This window comes from Nelumbo lutea, chromosome 1 (assembly GCF_056320005.1).
Source record: "Nelumbo lutea isolate HS-2025 chromosome 1, American lotus-T2T, whole genome shotgun sequence".
NCBI classification, from domain to species: Eukaryota; Viridiplantae; Streptophyta; class Magnoliopsida; order Proteales; family Nelumbonaceae; genus Nelumbo; species Nelumbo lutea.
The window spans coordinates 70436905-70453149 of record NC_142684.1 but is presented as its reverse complement, the minus strand read 5'-3'; the positions used below and the strand labels follow the sequence as shown (position 1 = coordinate 70453149).

Below are 16245 nucleotides of genomic sequence, written 5' to 3'. Positions count from 1 at the left end.
AAAAGGGCCGATACTGGCCATTACGCCCCTGCCGGTGTATCAGCCAGTATCAAAACTTTAAACCTTGATCCAAACCCTATCCATACCATATGGAGCCGGCCACATGAGTCCTATTTCCCCAGTTTTGTTTAACCCCGGATTGGAGATGGACTACCTCCTTTGTGTCATGAAACCCAGAAAAGAGTCCGGACGTGCTAATCACTGTACATTGCTGGTCACTTAAACTATACATCGGAAATATCATACGTCAACTCACAACAACCAAATATTCTTACCCAAAAGTAAAAGAAATCTTCTGTTTTCCTGTCAAATCCCACTTATAACATAAAAAGAAAGTTCCATCTCCATAATGTTTTCGTCTTAAATGAATTATTGACTTGTTATCTTCCGCTTCATATTCTTTTTTATTTTTTCAAACCTCGCATGGGTCATATTCCTCTACGCCATTAGTCACAGCTGAGAATGAGAAAACTGTGTGAGAAAGAAAGCAATAGTACGTAGGATTGAACCAACTTCTATGGCTGAAGCCTGAAGGGTTGAGGGCTTATCGTTTTATGGTGATAGTTCCGGTTATTTACATAGTATACATTGAATGAAGGCGGGTATATGTTACGGCACATTGACATGCAGAGGCTAAGGTGGTCTTCTATGGCTGTAACAAACTCTCCACCAGCTGTCTTTTGCTCTAAGACAGCTGGTGGTTGTAGAGTTTGTTACAGCAGAAATATTTTTTATGCATCATTAGCAATTATTAGCATCAAGCCTGAGTTCTATATATGTATCCAACCACAATCAAATGGGTATGAGAGATTTTCCTATCTTTGTTTATTTTCCTTTTGAGAGCCATGCCTGACATTATAGCTCGAGGGAAAAATCCGACCTCGTCCCGACGACGTGAGGAGATTGATATCAGTATAGCCCAAGCTCATCATGTGGTAGGAGTCTTGGAGTTGGAGATAAAAGGCTGCAAATAAAAAGGGAAAGGGTATACCCAATCCGATTCAATAAGAAATCCGATCGATCCAAATCCAAAAAGAACCAACCGAATTTTCAAAACTATGATTGGAATTCGAGTATCTAATTTTTTAATTGATTCGATTTGGATTATAATAAAAAAATTGGTGATATAATCTAAATAATATAATATATAATATTTCATAATTAAAGAATTGATCTACTTTTCTAATTTAATCAGATTTGTTAAAATCAAAGGAGATATCCAAAATATGGTTCTTAACGGATTGAATTCAGATTCGAATCGAGGCAGCCCTAAGAGGGGGTTGGAAAATGGGTACAGTACAAACTCTACGGACTATTTCTGTGCGAGTCTAGGAGCTTGTTCGCAAAGTGGTGTCAATTATAGATTTACAGTGCGTAGTAGACAGGCAAAAAACGTAAAAGAAAAACTAAATGACATGAATTTTCAGGTTACTGGTACGTTATAGGAAACTAACCTCACCATTGTTCAGATTTCAGAACAAGAAGCCCTACAATATTTTTCTTTTTTCTCACAAGGAGAAAGTATGTGGCAGGGTCTAGATTGTAATGCACGAAATTGTTACCTCAAGAAAAAGTGCAAAACCAGATTTGGGAAAAGAAAAGCTTGAATTTAAGACCCAGACATCATTTATCTCTCAACACAATCCAATTGGATCCGTTGCTCTTTTGTATCTTAGAGATTCTCCTCACAATTGCTGCGAAAGCTGACTTGTCCTGCAACAATTAATCCTCACAAGTTAGATCAAACATATTGCCAACCAGATTGTTTGGAACACATATTCTATTGGTGTTTTTTTTTTTTTTTTTGCCTTTATGTTTTAGTTCAGGCCGAGAAGCATGAATGAATTCTACAATAAGACAAGATATCCACAATATGTAATCAGTCATAACATTATACAGTATTGAGGCATGTATAGATGAATATCCAAGTCCAATTAGAACAAAGGAATAAACCCACAGACGGTTTAGACCATGCTCAACAAGTAGGACAATGAACTTAACTCATCCTTATTCCTAACTATTTCGTGTTAACTAAATTAAAGATTTTTTCTTGAACCTCGACATAGCCATTTCTAGGTTCAAATCCTCTTCTTTCGGAAGTTTTGGCCCTCCCAACTCTATAAATAGGGGTCTTGGGAGCCTTGGTGGGGAACTAGTCACAATGTTCAATAAGAGCAATTGAGTGGAAGCTCTCCCATTGTGGAGAGCAATGTGTTAGCATAGTTTTGGGATAAGCCAATTGGCTCATACCCATGTGGTCCAAGTATGAATATGATACTGATAGGGCCCTAACTAAGCCATCTCAGGCCCAGGTCACACAGCCAAGCAAACCACTGAGGATATCTCATGTAACACCTCCTATCAAGTTTGTATACTCCAGGAGGACATGTCATCCTAACTAACTCAACACCCCCATGTGCTGGTGAATTGGTATGTTAAACATGATATGCAGAGCATAGTTTTCAAGTAGTTTCGTTCACTAAGTTATAAAATACTTTTATATTTTATATTTTTTGACATTATAATTATAAAATAGGCATTATTAAACTAGAATACTCATTTTATGTGTTCATGTACTAATTTCTTTTTATTATTTTCTTATTTGCTAGGGTTTAATCAACATAAACATTGCTAACTGCTGTATTGAACCCATGGTTCAAAGTATCAATACACCTCTATGTATCGGCAGAGGTGTATCAGTACTTATAATGATACTCCCCCTTTTTTTTTCTTTGGTTTTCAATTTCATTTATATATATTATTTTAAAAAATGGGCTCCCGAAAATACCTGTAAACATGTGCATTGGGGCGTGAAAGATACAATACAATACACCCGATACGGGGCATATCATATCGAAGTTTTGATCCTTGATTGAATCCTCAGATTTAAGAACCTTAACCAATAAGCAAGGGAAGAACTTAAAATTTTGTCTAATCAACACATTTTCTTTGTTAGAGTTAGCCGAATAAGGGTAGATTAGTCAACTCACCTTGGTTAAATTATGAGCTTATGTGGCAATCTTATTAGAGGTTCTCTGTCCCATACTTAAGCAGGGGCAGTTTAGTCCTTGTACATTTAATTAGAGCCTAATCACTATTAAGAGGTCGACTGATAGGGTTTAGCTATCCAGTCGACAGTTCTTTCATCTTCTTCTTCTTCTTCTCCTTACTGGTTCGGACTACTGTAGCAACAGTAGAAACATGGTATCAGAGCGTGACAACTTCAGTTTGTGACCTGTTTCAGTTCGTGACAACTTCAGTTCGTGCTTCAGTTCTCTCCTTTTCTTCTCTGGGCTGTCAATGGAGAAAAGTGGTTCGTCCTAGGCCTGAAACATCACAGCTCTTCTTTTTTCTGGTGCACAGAACCTCCTTTCCTAAGAAAACAACTTCAGCAGTGAATGGTTGGCTGAAGCTCTCAAACGAAGGTTGGTTCTCTCTCCTATGTGTGCTGTTGGTATTTCTGGGTTGAAAATCTTCAAGAATTTGAGAGGACTGATCAGAACCTAGAGAACTAGGTTGGTTGTTTCCCTGGTTCTTGGAAAAATTCCAAGAACAGGCTGTGTTTACAGTGACCAAATGGTGTAAGGGCTGCTACTGTAGGTGGCTGAATGGTGCAAGGTGTAATGCAATGGTACTAGTTGAGTTTTTGTTGGTCTTGTGGTGCCCTCTTAAAAGCGTTAAAGCAGGTCTGTATTGTGTGTGACAGCTATGGCTGTGTGGTGGTGCTTGTGATGCACAAACTCTGTTGAGTAGTTGTAAGAGAGCTTGCATGTGGTTAGCAAGTGCTGAATTAATGTCGGTGTAGTCTGTGTTTTTTTTTGTGAAATCAGTAGTGGTGTGGATAAGAACAAAGGCGTGTGTATCTATCATTGTGTTTAGGGACTACAGTAGGTTCTGGAACATCAAACTCTTGACAACAGCACTTAGTTGGTGATTGGGAATTCAGATTAGAGGCAGCATTGAAAGAGTATCATGGCAGCAATGGGAGATGGCTGTAGTGAACAGAAACCTAGTGTGGTGGTTTCCTCTCACTATCTAGGTGTATAGATGACCTCAATTAAACTGAATGGTGAGAACTATGTTCCATGGGCCAAGTCGGTGGAAGTTTTTCTCAAGGCAAAGAGAAAAGTGAAGCATGTGAAAGAAGATAAACCACCGGCTGACTCTCCAAGGTTTGATGATTGGGAACAAGAGGATGCTCAAATCATGACATGGCTTTGGAACAGTATGGAACCCAAAATAAGTGCCAACTTCATGTTCTTAGATACAGCTAAGGACATATGGGAACATGCCAAGAAGCTGTATTCTGGGCAAGATAATACTACAAGGGTATATCAACTCTATCAGGAGTACTTTGGTCTGCAGCAAGGAAATAAAACCCTAGAAGAGTACTATGCCAGTATGAAGAACCTCATAAATGAACTCAATGTCTATCATCCTCTCACTCCAAATGTTAAGGTTCAGCAACAACATAGGGAACAACTAGATGTCACAAGGTTCTTAGTGGGGTTGAAATCAGAGTATGAACCAGTTAGGGCCCAAATATTGGGGGGCTCTACCCTTCCTACACTTGAGGAAGTGTTTGCTCGGCTTCGTAGGATTTCTTTGGGACAGACGGAGAATCCCACACAGTCTGATAGATCAGCTTTTGTGATAGTTAGAGGAGGTGGACGTGGTACGAAAGGGGGAGGACATGCCTCTTGAGGAGGTCGTGGTGGTTCCATATTTGGCCGTGGTGGTGGTCGTGACTCAGGGGGAGGCCGTGGCAAAGAAAAAGGCAGCTCTACAAGGAAGTGTACCCACTGTGGCAGGGAAGGACATTCCGTAAATTTTTGTTATGATCTTCATGGCCGCCCTCCCTCTAAATGGGCCAATCATGCTGTTGCTGGTGGGGTTGATGTTAGTGATAATCAACAGGCAGACCTAACTCCTTCCACATCTACATCTGTTTCCGGAAGGGAGAGGGTGAGTGTACCGCGTGATGAGTATGAGCGGTTCCTTCAGTCCACTTCACAGCACACTACTGCTACTCTTGCCCACTCAGGTATAGCTTGCCTGTCATCTAAAACCTCTCCTTGGATTATTGACTCTGGAGTCTCTGATCACATGACCGGGACTCCAGGTGTGTTCTCCTCTCTCTCTGAAACTTCCACATCTCAAACTGTTACCCTTGCCAATGGTTCCTCCTCTCCCATCTATGGTGTTGGCAATGTTGACATGGCTTCTCTTTCTTTATCATTTGTTCTATATGTCCCTAAGTTTCCATTCAATCTTATGTTTGTTAGTAAATTAACCAAGACTCTTAACTGCTCTGTTACTTTTTTCCCTTCCTCTTGTGTTTTTCAGGATCTCAGGACGGTGAAGAAGATTGGTGGGGTGGTTGAACGGAAGAACCGTCATCTCCTTGAAACAGCTCGGTCTATTCTTCATCATATGAGTGTTCCTAAACGGTTTTGGAGTGATGCTGTACTTACTGCGTGTTTCGTCATTAATCGGATGCCCTCCTTTATTCTTCATGGTCGGTCTCCCTTCTCTATCTTGTTCCCCACCTTGTCTCCCTTTCCATTAACACCTCGTATCTTTGGTTGTGTGTGCTTTGTTCACAATCTGAGTCCTAGAATAGACAAGTTGGATGCACGCTCCATTAAGTGTGTCTTTCTTGGCTACTCTCGGACTCAAAAAGGGTACAAGTGTTACAATCCCTTTACTTCCTCTTCCTCTTCGGGTCAATGATCCCGTTCCGGGTGTTCCTATTGGAGTTGACTCGTCACCTCATCCAGTGCAGATCCCTACTGAACGACCACCAATTCGGCAAGTGTATACACGTCGAACGACACCGGCCCCTCCTCCAGCTTCTACCTTGTTCGTGGATCCTGTCGTTGCTCTTGTTGCTGAACCCTCAGGACTTCACCTACCCATTGTCTTACGGAAAGGTAAGTGTAGTTCTACTCTCCATCCCATTTCCAATTTTGTTTCAGTATCTCGCCTTTCCGCCTCACATCGCTAGTTTGTTTCACTATTGTCATCTATTTCCATACCTAACAATGTCCAAGAGGCTCTTAGTTCACCTGGGTGGAGGCAGGCAATGGAGTAGGAACTCTCTGCTCTTCAGCATACTCACACGTGGGAGCTCACTACTCTTCCTCCTGGTAAGCATGTTGTGGGTTGTAAATGGGTTTATACTGTTAAATACTTGCCAGATGGTAGTGTGGAGCGTCTGAAAGCCAGACTTGTTGCTAAAGGGTATTCACAGTTGTATGGAGTGGACTATATGGAGACCTTCTCTCCAGTGACTAAGATTAGCTCTGTCCGTGTGTTAATTTCCCTGGCAGTTATGTATGATTGGCCCTTATTTCAACTTGACATAAAAAATGCCTTCCTTCATGGTGACCTTATAGAGGAGGTATATATGGAGCAACCACCTGGGTTTGTTACTCAGGGGGAGGCTGGTAAGGTGTGCAGACTGCAAAAGGCAATTTATGGATTGAAACAATCGCCTCGTGCTTGGTTCGAGAAGTTTACTGAAGTGGTGAAGAATTTTGGAATGAAACAATGCCAGGTTGATCACTCAGTGTTCAGCTATCAGAAGCTGGAAAGATTTTATTAGTGGTCTATGTGGACGATATTGTCATAACTGGCAGTGACAAATTGGGGATCAACAAACTCAAGGTCTTTTTGCAAAATCATTTTCAAACAAAAGACCTTGGGACATTGAAGTATTTCTTGGGTATAGAAGTTGCTAGATCAAGACAAGGTGTAAACCTGTGCCAAAGAAACTATGTTCTCGATCTATTGGACGAAACAGGACTGTTAGGTGCAAAACCGGCTGAGACTCCTATGGAACCAAATGCTAAGTTGAGCAATGATACAGGGGAAATATTTGATGATCCTGGAAGGTATAGACGACTAGTGGGGAAGCTGAACTATTTAACTATCACGAGACCAAACATCTCCTTTGCAGCCAATGTGGTGAGACAATTTATGCAGAACCCTCGTATACCTCACTGGGATGCAGTTCTTAGAATTGTAAGAGATTTGAAGGGAGCTCCGGGCCGTGGGCTATTATATAAACCAGGAGGAAAACTTGAAGTAGTTGGGTACATGGATGCAGATTGGGCGGGCTCTATGTCTGATAGAAGATCTACTACAGGTTAATGCACATTTCTTGGAGGAAATCTTGTGACGTGGAAGAGTAAAAAGCAGACGGTTGTGGCTAGAAGTAGTGCTGAAGCCGAGTACAGAGCTATGGCACACACTACATGTGAATTAGTGTGGTTGAGGAATCTCCTACAAGAAATCGGGTTCCACATGGATAAACCTATGAAGTTGTACTGTGACAATCAAGCTGCGCTCCATATCTCATCCAACCCTGTTTTTCATGAGAGAGCAAAGCACATAGACATTGATTGCCACTTTGTGAGAGAGAAGGTTCGTACTAGAGAGATAAGCACAGAACTTGTAAGCTCAGGTGATCAGTGGGCAGATTTGTTTGCAAAAGCCTTAAGCTCAGGGAGAGTGAACTATATATGTAACAAGCTGGGATTATATGGCATATATTCTCCAGCTTGAGGGGGAGTGTTAGAGTTAGCCGAGTAAGGGTAGATTAGTCAACTCACCTTGGTTAAGTTATGAGCTTATGTGGTAGTCTTATTAGAGGTTCTCTGTCCCATACTTAAGCAGGGGCAGTTTAGTCCTTGTACATTTAATTAGAGCCTAATCACTATTAAGAGGTCGACTGATAGGTTTAGCTATCCAGTCGAAAGTTCTTTCATCTTCTTCTTCTTCTCCTTCTCTTTCTTCTTCTCCTTACTGGCTCGGACTACTGTAGCAACGGTAGAAACATTCTTCTTACAGATCTTCTTCTTCTTCCACCTTTTCTTTTCTTCTTTTCCTATAACAAAAGTAGGGGTTCAGCCCCTATATTTTTTTAATTTTCTTTCCTTTGTTTCTTCTCTTCTCATAAAATGTTGATTTTCTAAACTTAAAACATGAAATTAATACTTCTCTTATGAAAATTATGGATAATTATTAAGAAAAGATGGTTATGGAACCTAGGGAACTACCCTAGGATATATGGTTTACTTAAAAAAAATCCATCGCCTAGGCCCCCTGTCGCCTAGCCTCACCTTGGCGCCTTAAAAACTATGATGCAAAGGTATAAATATCTACCGAGAACCAAAAAGAACAATAAGAAACATACTGAATTCTCTTCATCTTCATCTTCTTTTCATCTCCTTTTCTTCCCTTGTATCCATTTCTGGAGGAAGAGCTCCCTCAAAGAACCTCAGTTTTTCATTGAAGTCTATTTACTGGTACCAGAGCTAGGTTCTAGGATGCCCACCACCAGATCCAGTAACGTAGACAGTCGTGTTGACCAAATGGAAGAGCACCTTCTCCGGATTGATGGGGATTTGAAAGAGATGAAAGAAGCCTTAGCAACCTTCATTTCTCAGTTCAAGAGAACCTCCTCAAAGGCTAACAAGGAAAGCAAATAGGAAGGATCCAGCAACAACAGTCATCGGGAAATCTTCCTGGACAAGAAATCAAGATCAACTTCCCCATTTTCTCAGGTGATGATCATGTGCCCTAGATTAATAGGGCTGAACAATATTTTGCATTCCATTCCATGAAGTCCCTGCCTCCTAGAGGCTGCAAATCATAGTGATTCACATGGATGGTGAGGCAAATCTTTGGTATCAATGGTACAGAAGATCTCATCCACAACTTACCAGGCTTGACTTCACTGAAGCTCTTGATGTTCGATTCAGCCATTTTGGGTATGAAGACTTTGATGAATCTCTAGCTGAGCTATGTCAGACATCTCTTATGCGATGTTGGGGGGTATCAGACTTTGATGAATCTCACAACGATTCACATGGATGTTGAACTTGTGAAGGATGTTGGGGGGGTATAAGAGATTAGTGGGGCGATTGTTATACTTATGTATGACACGACCAGACATCTCTTATGCAGTGAGTGTGGTGAGTCAATACATGCATGCCCCACGAGTTCAGCATTGGGAGGCTATTGACAGGATACTTTCTTATTTGAAGGGACACCCAGGTAGAGACATACACAGTTGCTGTTTGGGTAGGATGTCTAGATGGCAGGAGATCTACATCAGGAGTTTGCACTCTTGTCGGAGGTAATCTAGTTTCATGGAAAAGTAAGAAACAATAGTTGTGGCAAGGTCAAGTGCAGAAGCTGAATACAAAACCATGGCACATGGTGTTTCAAAACTCCTCTGGATCTGTTCCTTGTTAGGGGAGATTGGGATTGAGGCAGAAGAATCTATGATGCTATAATGTGGCAATCAAGCAGCAATTAACATTGCCCACAACCCAGTTCAGCATGATAGGATGAAGCCACATCGAAGTGGACAGACATTTTATAAGGGAAAGGGTGACCTCCGGAGAAGTTTGCTTGCCATATGTTGCATATGACTTGCAGTTTGCTGATGTTCTTACAAAAGGTGTTGCAAGAAACAAGCTATAGCATGATCTACACTAGTTGGGAATGTGTGACATTTATTCCCAACTTGAGGAGTGTTGAGTTGTGGGCCGATTTTATTTGTTTTTTTTACATAACTTAGTTAGGCAGTTGTTGGGCCTTAGGCCCATTAGTTTATGTTTAAGTTAAGTGTGACTTTTCAGGTTCTTACAAGTAGCTGACTTACTAAGGGCATACTTGTACTTGTACACTCTTTACTTATGAATATATAATCTAATTAAAGGAGCGGCCAGATTAGATTTTTGACTTCTCCTCCATTCTCTTCTATCTCTCTTCTCTTTCTTTCTAGCAGAAACCTTTTCTTCTCTTCTTTCTTTTCTTCCTTTTACAGATTTTATATCAAAACAGGTTATCAAATATTTTCTACTCTATTTAGTGCCATATCCATTGATAAATTGTGAGCTCTTAAATAATTTCTTACTACTTCAACCCATGTCCTTTTTAGTCTGTCCCCTAGCCCTTCTAGCCCCTTCAACTTGCAACAGATTGCTTCTTTTATAGATTCTGTAGATGGGATTCTATGAGCATGACCAAACCATCTTAGTCTACTTTCTCTTATCTAATCACCTATTGGAGCTACTCCTAGGTTCCTTCATATCTGACCCTATCCTTTCTAATTTCAGAAACATAATATTTGCGAATCAAAACAAGCCCTAGATGAACATCAAGATAAACATGTAAAAAAGTACCTCCTTTAATTTCAGTCTTGCTTTAAATTTAGCAACAAGATCCTGTGTTGTTAAATGGCTTGTTGCCAACAGTACTGCCCTGATTTCATCTTCAGTGACAGGACCAGTTGGTGCTGTTGATCCAGATGATGCCAATGCTTTTTGGGGTGCACTACATCTGGAAGTGGACATAGGCTCATCCTTCTGAGAGGATTTTGATTCCTGAACCAGAAGGAAAGGGCACAATGAGAGGTGCAAAAAAGGTATCATGTATAACCCAAAAGAAAATCCAACACCAGAAGCATTATCTGTTAACTGAAAAATCAACTAGATTCATTCTTTAAAATCCATATATATATATATTGCGAACAAATGATGACATACATTTTCAAACTTCCCTTTTTTTGAAGGTGCACCATTAGCAACTTTTCCATCATCCCCACCAGATTTTCTCTTTGCCTTTGCTGACTTGGATGTAGAAGGTGTTCCTCGAGCAGTCCCTGAAGATAATGGTTTTGAGGGGTTGCTCTCAGCAGGTTCTTCTTTTGGTGCATCCTTCTTCTTTGGAGCCAATACAGGGGACAGACCAAACTCATCTTCCACCTAAAATGCCAAAGAAAAGAACATAATAAATTATAAAACTGAGCATGCCTGCTTACTGAAATGATTACTCTGATAAATCTCCTTAGGTTGGCCATACATCAGCATCAAAGTCTTAAAAAGAGGGTGCTTACAGCACAGTGCTAAGACAAGTAAATGAATCATGATTGTAGCTTGGTTACATCTTACAAGAAGATCTACAAATGTTTCAGTATGCTATAGTTTGTAGTTTTAGTTATGCACCACATGAACTTACATCTTCATCATCATCATCATCCTCAGCATCCGAATCGTTCAGCCCACCTGCTCTACCAAGCAGCTTCTTTAGTTCCTTTCCAGATTTGCTAAGTCCTCCCTCTTCCTCATTAGCTTCATCTTCATCCTCTTCATCCTATGCATGTGCAAAGCACAAAAAAAAATTGCATGAACATTCACTTGTTGCAACTCTATGGATCAAAGAAGTAATAAATTCAATACTAAGAAGAATCCCTAAGCAGTACAGAAAAGTTAAAAATAACGTAGTGCTAGTACACTAATGCACATCTGAAGTAATACATTTTGATATATAAGAAAACCCTTAACGTATATGTTAGAGTGAGCCAAATAGGGGTAGTTTAGTAATCTCATGTTAGTTAAGTACTTTGCTTATGTGGCTGTTTTATTAAAGTACTCTGCCCCACACTTAAGTGAGGGCAGTTTAGTCTTTGTAAGTGTAATTAGAACCTAATAAACATTAGGGGGTCGACTGAATGTGAGACTAATCAGTTTCGACTAAACCCTCCTGTTCTCTCTTTCTCTCATCTTCTTCTTCCTTCTTCACTGGTTCGGGTTACTGTAGCTGCTCCAAAACATGGTATCAGAGCGAGGTTTCTGACCTGCTTCTGCTTGTAGAGCATCTCAGCTGGGTTCGTGACACCTTCTTCTTCGTTTCTGGTTAGTTAATGGAGAGAGCTGGTTCGCCCTAGGTCTGAGACATCACAGCTCATTGCTCTCTGCTGCACACAGTTTTCTTCATCAAGGAAAGTGATTTCAGCAGTGAATGGTTGGCTGATAATCTCAAAGGAAGGTTGGTTATTTAGTCCTTTTGTGTTGCTGGTATTTCTGGGTAGGAACCCTTCAAGAATCAGTTAGTACTGATTAGAACCTAGAGAATTAGGTTCATTGTTGCCCTAGGAAGGGCTGTGTGTGCAGTAGCCGAATGGTGTAGGGCTGCTGTGAGTTGTTGAGTGGTGTTAGGGCTGTTGTAGGTGGCCGAGTGGTGTAAGGTGGAATGCAGTGACCTTGCCAAGCTTCTTGTGGTTGTGTAATGCCCTCTTAAGTGTGTTAAACAAGTCTGAACTGGGTGTAGCAGTTTGACTGTGTTGTGGTGCTTGTGATGCACAATTTTTTTTATTGAATGGTTGTAAGAGGGCCTACTGTTGTGTTGTGGTGCTTGTGATGCTTATGTGAGTCGTAGGTGTGTGAAGTCAGCAGTAGTGTGAAGAAGAACAAGTGTGTGCTCCCACTGTTGTGTTTAGGGGCTGCAATAGGTGCTGAAGTATCAAACTGTGAACAACATCAATCAGCTTGTAGCTGAGAAGTAAGGTTAGAGGCAACTGTGAAAGAGTACAATGGCAGCAATAGGAGATGGCTACAATGATCAGAAACCTAGTGTGGTAATTTCCTCCGACTACCTAGGGGTACAAATGACCTCAATTAAGCTGAATGGGGAGAACTATGCTCCATGGGCTAAATCAGTGGAAGTGTTTCTCAAGGCAAAGAAGAAAGTAAAGCATGTAAGAGATGAGAAGCCACCGGAGGATTCTCCAGGGTTTGATAATTGGGAACAAGAAGATGCTCAAATCATGATTTGGTTGTGGAATAATATGGAACCCAAAATTAGTGCCAACTTCATGTTCCTTGATACGGCTAAGGATATATGGGAGCATGCTAATAAACTACATTCTGGACAAGATAACACAACAGGAGTGTATCAGCTTTATCAGGAGTATTTTGATTTACAACAAGGAACCAAAACACTAGAAGAGTACTATGCCTGCATGAAAAATATAAGGAATGAACTCAATGTCTATCATCCCTTACTCCAGATATTAAAGTTCAGCAACAGCAAAGGGAGCAACTAGATGTTACAAGATTTTTGGTGGGGCTGAAGTCGGAATATGAACTAGTTAGAGCCCAAATATCGGGGGGCTCTACTCTTCCTACACTTGAGGAAGTATTCTCAAGGCTTCGTAGAATTTCTTTGGGATAGACAAAGAACTCCACACAGTTTGATAGATCAGCACTTGTGACAGCTAGAGGGGTTGGACATAGTACAAGAGGGGGAGGTCATGCTCCCCGAGGAGGCCGTGGCAGTTCCATGATTAGTCAGGGTGGTCGTGACTCAGGGGGAGGCCGTGGCAAAGGGAAGAATAACTCTACAAGGAAATGTACTCATTGTGGTAGAGAGGGACACATAGTGAATTTCTGTTATGATCTACATGGCCCTCCCTCTAAATGGGCTAATCATGTTGTAGCAGGTGAGGTTGATATCAGTGACAGTAAACCGGCAGACCAAACTCCTCCCACATCTACATCTACCTCTGGGAGGGAGATGGTGAGCGTACCGCGTGATGAGTATGAACGGCTCCTTCAAACTACTTCACAGCATACCACTGCCACGCTTGCCCAATCAGGTATTGCTTGCATGTCATCTAAAACCTCTCACTGGATTATTGACTCTGGAGCCTCAAATCATATGACCGGGACTCTAGGTGTGTTCTCTTCTCTTTCTGAAACCTCCACATCACAAACTGTTACACTTGCCAATGGGTCCTCATCCCCCATATGTGGTGTTGGTAATGTTGACATGGCTTCTATGCCCTTATCATCTGTTTTATATGTCCCTAAGTTTCCATTCAATCTTATGTCTGTTAGTAAAATAACCAAAGCTCTTAACTGTTTTGTTACCTTCTTTCCTTCCACTTCTGTTTTTCAGGATCTCAAGACGGGGAAGAAGATTGGTGGGGGGCATGAAGTTGGTAGATTGTATTATCTTGACGGTGGTGGATCTTCAATTGTTCTTCAGATTTCACTTACTCCTCTACAATGGCATTGCCGACTGGGACATCCATCTCTCAAGGCTCTCAAGATTTTGGTCCCGTCATTGAGTCATTTGTCAATTTTGCAATGTGAGTCATGTCAGTTTGGGAAACATCATCGTGTGTCCTTCAGTCCAAGAGTTGAGAGTCGTATGTTGAGTCCTTTTTCTTTGGTTCATTCAGATGTTTGGGGTCCAATCAAAATAGTCTTATAATGGGTACAAGTATTTTGTCTCCTTTATTGATAATTGTTCAAGAATGACATGGATTTACTTAATGAAAGAAAGAAGTGAATTTTTTCAAAAATTCCATGCTGAAACACGCACACAATTTGGTGTTCCAATCAAAATTCTCCGTTCAGATAATGGTCGTGAATACTTTCTTACTTCATTTCAACAATATTTAGAACAACATGGCATTATTCATCAGACATCATGTGCATTCACCCCTCAACAAAATGGGGTAGCTGAACGGAAGAACCGTCAGCTTCTTGAAACTGCTCGGTCTATTCTTCACCACATGAATGTTCCTAAACAGTTTTGGAGTGATGTTGTACTCACTGCATGTTTTCTCATTAATCGGATGCCCTCCTTCATCCTTCATGGTCGGTCCCCCTTCTCTATCTTGTTTCCCACTTTATCTCTATTCCCATTAATTCCTCGTGTCTTTGGTTGTGTGTGCTTTGTCCAAAATCTGAGCGCTAGAATAGACAAGCTAGATGCATGCTTAATTAAATGTGTCTTTCTTGGCTACTCACGAACTCAAAAAGGGTACAAGTGTTATAATCCCATTACCCAGAAGTGCTATGTTTGCCCTGATGTCACCTTTTTTGAGTTAGTCCCCTTCTTCTCAAGTCCTAAAGCGCCTTCGTCTCCACCGTCCTTCCTCTTCCTCTTTCTGTTAGTGATCCAGTTCCAGATGTCGTTATTGGAGTAGACTCATCACCTCATCCCGTGCAAATCACCACCAAACGTCCACCAATCCGGCAAGTGTATACACGTCGAACGACACCGGCCCCTCCTCCAGCTTCTACCTCATCTACAGATCCTCTCATGGCTCCTATTGTTGAACCTTCAAACCTTGACCTACCCATTGCCTTACGGAAAGGTAAACGCAATTCTACCCTCCATCCCATCTCCAATTTTGTTTCATTATCTCGTCTTTCTACCTCACATCGCCAGTTTGTTTCCCTTTTATCCTCTATTTCCATACCTAACAATGTTCAAGAAGCTCTCAGTTCACCTGATTGGCGGCGGGCAATGGAGGAGGAACTTTCTGCTCTTCAACATACTCAAACATGGGAACTTACTACTCTCCCACCTGGTAAGCATGCTACGGGCTGTAAATGGGTGTATACTGTGAAATACTTGCCAAATGGTAGTGTGGAGCGTCTGAAGGCCACAGTTGTATGGAGTGGACTACATTGAGATATTCTCTCTGGTGGCTAAGATTGGTTTTGTTCGTGTACTAATTTCCCTGGCAGTTATGTATGATTGGCCTTAGTTTCAGCTTGATATAAAGAATGCCTTTCTCCATGGTGATCTTGTGGATGAGGTATATATGGAGCAACCACCTGGGTTTGTTGCTCAGGGGGAGGATGGTAAGGTATGCAGATTGAAGAAGGCAATTTATGGGTTGAAACAATCGTTGCGTGCTTGGTTTGGGAAGTTCAATGAAGTGGTGAAGAGTTTTGGAATGAAGTAGTGCCAGGTAGATCACTCAGTATTCAGCTATGACTCAGAAGCTGGGAAGATTCTACTAGTGGTCTATGTGGATGATATTGTCATTACTGGCAGTGATAAATTGGCGATTGGCAAATTAAAGGTATTTCTGCAAAATCATTTCCAAACAAAAGATCTTGGAACATTGAAGTATTTCTTGGGAATAGAAGTTGCCAGGTCAAAACAAGGTGTAAATCTGTGTCAAAGAAAATATGTTCTTGATCTATTGGAAGAAACAGGACTGTTAGGTGCAAAACCGGCTGAGACCCCTATGGAACCAAATGTTAAGTTGAGCAGTGATACAAGAGAAATATTTGAAGATCCTAGAAGGTATAGACGACTAGTGGGGAAGCTGAACTATCTGACTATCACGAGACCCGACATATCCTTTGCAGTCAGTGTGGTGAGCCAATTCATGCAAAACCCTCGTATACCTCACTGGGATGCAATTCTTATAATTGTGAGGTGAAAAACTGAAGAGAGGAGAGCTTGAGAGTTCAGCAATGAGGGTCTGAGAATGAGAGTTTCAATCCTTCTCTCTCTCAGCACCCTAACACTCTTTTATTAAGATATATTTGAATAATTACAAGGAGGCCCTTAGTTGGGCAAGAATTTACACAGAACTCAATATAGGCAGGATGGGCCCAGAATAAGGCCCATTATAGA

General features: G+C 41.2%; 1 protein-coding gene across 2 annotated transcripts in view; it reads right to left on the bottom strand.

The window, feature by feature from the left end:
• Positions 1–1395: 1395 nt before the first annotated feature.
• The window catches only part of LOC148875193 (transcription initiation factor IIF subunit alpha-like), a 54292-nt gene continuing 39442 nt past the window's right edge, over positions 1396–16245 (bottom strand). For both annotated transcript variants that reach the window (XM_088966662.1, XM_088966661.1), the window contains exons 7-10: positions 11035–11169; positions 10563–10781; positions 10200–10400; positions 1396–1713 (exon numbers count right to left, since the gene is read on the bottom strand). In XM_088966662.1, the coding sequence (XP_088822788.1) occupies positions 1624–1713; positions 10200–10400; positions 10563–10781; positions 11035–11169 (645 nt within the window). In that variant the 3' untranslated portion in view covers positions 1396–1623. The remainder of the gene's footprint in view (positions 1714–10199; positions 10401–10562; positions 10782–11034; positions 11170–16245) is intronic.